This window comes from Coptis chinensis, chromosome 8 (assembly GCF_015680905.1).
Source record: "Coptis chinensis isolate HL-2020 chromosome 8, ASM1568090v1, whole genome shotgun sequence".
NCBI classification, from domain to species: domain Eukaryota; kingdom Viridiplantae; phylum Streptophyta; class Magnoliopsida; order Ranunculales; family Ranunculaceae; genus Coptis; species Coptis chinensis.
In genome coordinates, this window is record NC_141463.1 from 54,686,568 (window position 1) to 54,692,719 (window position 6,152).

Sequence of the window (6,152 nt, forward strand, 5' to 3'; positions counted from 1 at the left end):
ATAGAACCGGAACTGAATGGTTTTTTAAACAAAAAAATCTGACCAGAACCAAAATTGGACCGGAACTGAACGTTATCGTACTTTTAGCATAAAAAATTATTAAAATATAAAATATAAAAACTCAAAATGTTCATTTATATATTACTAAATTTTATTTATTAGTATAATATGTAGTTTTCATAGTATTTAATGTTACAAATAATATAAAAATATAATTTACAACCTGAAATATATGGTTTTATTTAACTTATTATTGAATGACATCATTACTTATATCAATATTTAAAAAATGACTCATTCGTGTGGTATTTTTGTATTTTTAGTACACTTTTTTTAATAAGACCAATAAAAAATGTGTACATAATAAATCTCTTAAGAACTTAAATGAATAATTAGAATCGAAAATACCCGCCAAGAACCGATGGTTATGAGTATAGTTCTACAATTTTAAGAATCGAAACCAGAACCGAAACTGTAAAATTAAATGGTTCTTAGTTCTTATAACAAGAAATGAGGCTTTGCCCCTTGGTTCTAACTTGGTTGAGTATAAACTCCCTCCCATTGATCCATATAACGTAACCTCCCTATTATTTAGGTCTTGTTAAATAATCTTCCTGTTTTCCAAAAAAAAAAAAAAGATAAAATCTGGTCTGTTTTTATTTCCCATTTTATCTTATTTCTTTTTTTACCTTTTTGGGATTGAAAATTTCCCGACTATATGTAAATATATTTTACATAGTTATATATATATGTAAAACTATATTTGCATAGTCATTGGAGCTATAAAAACTTAAATTTACATAGTAACTTTTGGAATTGAAAATTTTCCAACACCTGACAGAATATATGTAAAACTATATATTTACATAGTTATATATATGTAAAACTATATTTATATAGTCATTGGAGCTATGAAAACTTAAATTTACATAGTAACTTTTGGGATTAAAAATTTTCCGACGACACCAGACAGAATATAAATTAAAATTTTCCTATGAAAAAAAAATTTCATATGAAAATTTAAATTTAAATAGTTTAAGAAGACTGTGTAATTTTATATTGTCATATGTAAATATAAATTTACATAGGATGACGTTTGCCCGGTTTGTCCTTAAGCCGAAATTATAAATAAAGATTGATGACGTCAGTCCGGTTTTCACAGGAGTATTTTAGTCTGTTTTAGCTTTGATGTTATGTTTTAAATAATAGAGAGATTTTATACATTTGTTCGCTTACAGAAGGTTTTGTGCAACCGTTTAAGTACCGGGGAGATTAAACCCATTGTCTGTTCTTATAACACTAAGAACAAACTAAGAACCGGACCATAAGAGTACTGTTGACACCCCTATTCAAAACGTGCTAGTTAAACACGAAATCAAAACGAAAAAAACAAAGGGTCAATTCATAAACAGAATGAAGATATAATTATGATTGCTAATTACTGTTACGATACTCTATACAGTGTGCACTGAACATGTGGCTATAATACAAACACTTAATTAAACACAACCCCCAAAATTCCAAAACCCAAAACAGTCCAATTCAATCTCTCTTTTCAAAACTAATTTACCTTCCTGGTTAACTGAATCTAATTAACACACTTGATAACAGGAAAAGATTACATACACACCGAAACACCAATATCAATCTCAATCAAATTTTCTTCATCAACTTGAAAATCAAACCTTCTCTTTCCAATACCATCCAATTTAATCTCAATCAATCCATCTTTATAATTCTCATAATCCACTTCATCCCATCTTAAACACATATTTTCATAATCCACTTCATCCCACCCTTCAAATGCCGGAAACTCACCGTCTGACGAGCTCTCCGTGTCGGATTCCGGAAAGCACAGTGATATTGACACTAATTCAACATTACCCATTTCTTGATTTTCTCCTTCTCCTTCATATTCTTCATGTATTACTTCTAATGGTGCACTCATATTCCACACAGGGTAATGTGGTTTTGGGTCATACCCAGTTTCTGTTTCGGGTTTTGAAGTGACCCATTCAAAAGTTGTTGTTGATGGTGGAAGTATTTCTTCATCTTGGGGTGTTGGATATGTTCCAAAGTGAATAAGAGTTGATAAGAGAAGTGAAGTTGAGAGTACAATGGGAGAGAAAATGAGGGTGAGGAAAAACTGAGGGAAATAGAGGAGGATTAGAGTGTAGGATGTGATGAATATTGAGAAGAGAGGATCTGAAGTTCCAGAACACATTTCATGTTGTTTGTTCTGTTCCATTGTGAATTGAAAGAGGAAGAGAAACAGTGGTGAGCTTTTAAAGTTGCGTATATTAATTGTGATATGTTGGGACTTTTGGGAATGGTGGGGGGGGGGGGTCAATTTTGATAGAAAGATGGAGGGAAGAGAATCATGCATGGTGGGCAGGAATTCTTTTTGATAAATGATGAGGGTAAATGCATGGCTGTGATTTTGATCTAATTAATAACGTGCCCCATTAACTAAAAAGCAAATTGAGGCGGCCAACCTTCGGTGAATGCCATGTTGCATGTCCATATATAGGGAACTCTATTATACTTTTAGCCTTTTAGGTATACGTATATAGAGGGATATGATTTCTCAATCTGGTATGCTGCTGAATACAGCTGAAGTGCTACCAAACATAAATATCGGATGAACTAACAGTGAGTGCTGGTCGCAACTTGCAACTGCCTTGCAAGAAGATAATGTTGAATCAAACTAATTAACACATCTTAATTGGTACATACCTCATGCGACAGACATTCGATCGGTTCTACAAAAAACAAACAACAGCAATATGTTAGTCATATTTTTATTCTTAAGAAAAACGAGGAAAAACATTTTAAGCCATGTATAGGCTGTTAAAAGTTTTAAGCTGCAACTTATATTCTTAACCATTTAGTACAGGAAAATAGTCGTGAATTTTTTTTGGTAGGAATTTAGGTCCCTATTATTTACGAAGTAAATGGCAGTTCTACAAGTGTGTATCAAAATTTACAAATATACAATCACAAATGCGGTGAAGTGCAGAAATCCCCACCTCTTCTATTAATTTTGTTATTCTATAATGGATTGGACAACATATATGTTTGTATTCGATCTATACCGAAGGAAAGGGTTTAAAACTTTAAATTCAACTGGTTTATAATGGATGGCACCAAATGTACTCAATAATAATAGTTTAAACGACGTTATAAGCACAATGATCTTGCGAACGTTGACATTTATGATAAGGTATATGATTGATTATGTTGAAGAAATTAAATGCCAATCTTCCACGCTTGGTTGGAGAACTGCATGTGACTCTGTGAGTGCACCTCCTTTCATGCCTTTTTCAATGGTTGTTATAAACTTATAATGTTATTCCTAAATCCCCAAGCAAAATCCTTGTCAAATGCAAGTCTGAAAATGAAATTACAAAAACGCCCGTTAGAAAAAATATAATCAATCAAGTATGCAAAGCCGGAGTCCGGTTTTGTTGTCCCAAAAAAGCTATCCTAGTTGTCCAACTAAGGAATTAAGCATTTGAGGAGTTCTTAGTAAATTAAACTTCTATATTATATCCCCCCTCCTTATACAAACGAGTGAAAGAGGATTCTCACCCAAATATTGGCGCAAGATTTTCTTCTTCCCCAAAAAAACAAAAAGAAAGAACAAACAAACAAAAAAAGGCTCTCTAAGATAGTATCTTCTCCAAATCTATTACATGGTGGAACAAATCTACGACGAATCAGAATATAATCTTAATGAGGAGGAGTGTAGGGGAGTGATATTCTCTATCCAGCACGCGCATAACATGGTAGAAATGACACATCGACCTGTGGATCCAGGTCGCATCCATGAGTTAATAGAACGATACTAACAGGTAGCAGTATCACACGAACTACGCTAGGAAAGTGACTCAGATACCCCTTCCAGAAGCAATCATGACTAAAGGTGTACTTGCACATATCTTGGCTGTCAGCCACTGGTCACGGCCGCAAGCTACTTATACAGACTGACACTCTACATCATTACAACAGACCTATGAGGACAGTTCTCACATGTTACCCTGATCTCCACCCCTCGTTTGGGATATCCTTTACACGTGGTGGGCAAGGATACACTCTTAATATCTATAAATACCTCTCCTATGAACTACGCCAGACCTGATTCTACTCTCCCCACAAGAACCTAGAGTAAGATACGTAGGCAGTTCGCTCTCAAGACGAACTCGGTCCATCCAAAAACCTATTCTAGTCTCCCATCGACTGTTTGTAAGGGAAAGCTAAATCACACCTTTACATTGGCGCCGTCTGTGCTCTCGATTACTTGAGAAACCAAACCACTTCCAAACAAATCAGTAACCAAAACTCTCAAGCCCACGAAGCATGGCAAGCTTCGAAGCTCAACTCCATATGCTAGTAGGACAATTAGGCACAGTAAACGAGCAAATAGCTCAGCTCAGGCAGGAAAACGTCACACTTCCGTGCACAAGTGGATACACGTAACCCACTAAGTGCCACACGAGGACGACGCCATCAACGCCGGTCGGCCAGATCAACGAAATGAGCCAAAGGCTAGACAAAAAATGCAAGAAAGAAAGACTCCACCCGATAGTGCAAAAGATGCTGAAAACCTACCGCGCATCTCCATTTGCTGCTGAGCTACTCCGCAAGATTTCTCCTCCAGATTTCGTCCAACCACGGTTCCCAATGTACGATGGTCGTACATGCCCAGGCCAGCATATAGCTCGGTATGTTCAAAGTCTAGCACTCTACAGTGCACCAGAGTTCGACCACCTTCATTGCAGACTATTTCCCGCTAGTCTAAAAGATGGCCCACTCGACTGGTTCTTCTCCCTTGAGGCCGACTCGATAAAGAACTTCGAACAGCTCACCGACTGCTTCAAGAAGCCAATACGTCCATAACAGACGTAAGAAGAGCGATCTCAATTCACTCTTTCAGCTTACACTCGGCAAGGAGGAAACCTTCCGCTCCTTCTTAAGTCGGTTCAAAACCGAACTATTAGACATGGAAAGTGGCCTCAAAGAGTCATTCGCCGCGGTGGCTTTCACAAACGCCTGCCGCACCCGCAACACTGCGCTCACCAGGTCGCTCCTGAAAAAACAGCCCGAAATGTTGGCCGAGCTGTACGCTCGAGTCGATAGGTACATCAAGTTACAAGAAAGTTTGAAAAATCAGAACCAAGATGAAGAAGAAGTAGAAGAAGGAGAAGTTTACGAGGTATCATCATCCTCTAAAAAACGACCCCGACAACAAGGGCAGCCCTCCAAACTCAAAGCGAGCAATGACCGAGAATTCACCGTACTCACTAGATCTCCTAGTTACATACTAGAGAAGATCAAACGAGCTGCCTACTACCGACCTGAGATCAGACAACCGGTAGATCGCCCCGACCAGCCCTACTGCGCCTTCCACCAAGCTAGGTGCCATGAGACCGATGTATGCTGGGGGATCAAGCATTACTTGCAGGATCTCATAGAAGCCGGACACATCAAGCAATACACCAACATACCCGACGACGACCTGCGCCACAAGCTCATGGCCCGCAGAGTACGAATGGTAGATCCCCACCTCGACGTAACGATCGAGGTCCCAAGGTCGCTCTCACAGCCAGAGGGCGCCCCCGACCGCTCGTCAAGATCGTTGCCAACCATCAACAGGTCGGGAATACGACAGAACCATTCACATGATCACACTACAGGATGATTATGTTTCCACATCTAGAGAAAAAAGAAGGCGCGTTGGCGCCCTTCATGAAGTTTACAACTTTTCTTCACAAGCCACACCCGCACCACGCAGTTCAGGACGCAGGTCAGGAGATATCACCTTCTCGGAGGCCGACCTCAACAAAGTTTGCCTCCCGCACAACGACGCACTCGTGGTCCACGTCAAAATCAGCGACTGGACCGTCAAGCGAGTTTTGATAGATCTTGGTAGCTCGTGCGATATTTTGTTCTACCATACCATCCAAGAGATGAACCTGCCAAAATCGCTCTTCATAGACCCAATCGCGCCTCTCTTTGGATTCAATGGTTCCAGGGCTGACCCAATGGGAGAGATCATACTCCCAGTCTCAGTGGGCTCCCGAGAAAACAAGGTCAGCTTCAACAGGCATTTTAGCGTCCTCGATACCAAGTCGTCCTACAACGCTATTTTA

At 38.8% G+C, this 6,152-nt stretch overlaps 1 protein-coding gene across 1 annotated transcript; it reads right to left on the minus strand.

Moving 5' to 3' along the window:
- Window positions 1-1,405: 1,405 nt before the first annotated feature.
- LOC147481981 (uncharacterized) lies at window positions 1,406-2,473 on the minus strand. Its single transcript, XM_086577914.1, has one exon. The coding sequence runs from the start codon at window positions 2,384-2,386 to the stop codon at window positions 1,619-1,621; it is 768 nt and encodes a 255-aa protein (XP_086434040.1). The 5' UTR covers window positions 2,387-2,473; the 3' UTR covers window positions 1,406-1,618.
- Window positions 2,474-6,152: the final 3,679 nt, after the last annotated feature.

Bases quoted from the DNA above. Each gene is read 5' to 3' on its own strand.
- LOC147481981 (XM_086577914.1), bottom strand. From the start codon at position 2,386: ATGCATGATTCTCTTCCCTCCATCTTTCTATCAAAATTGACCCCCCCC.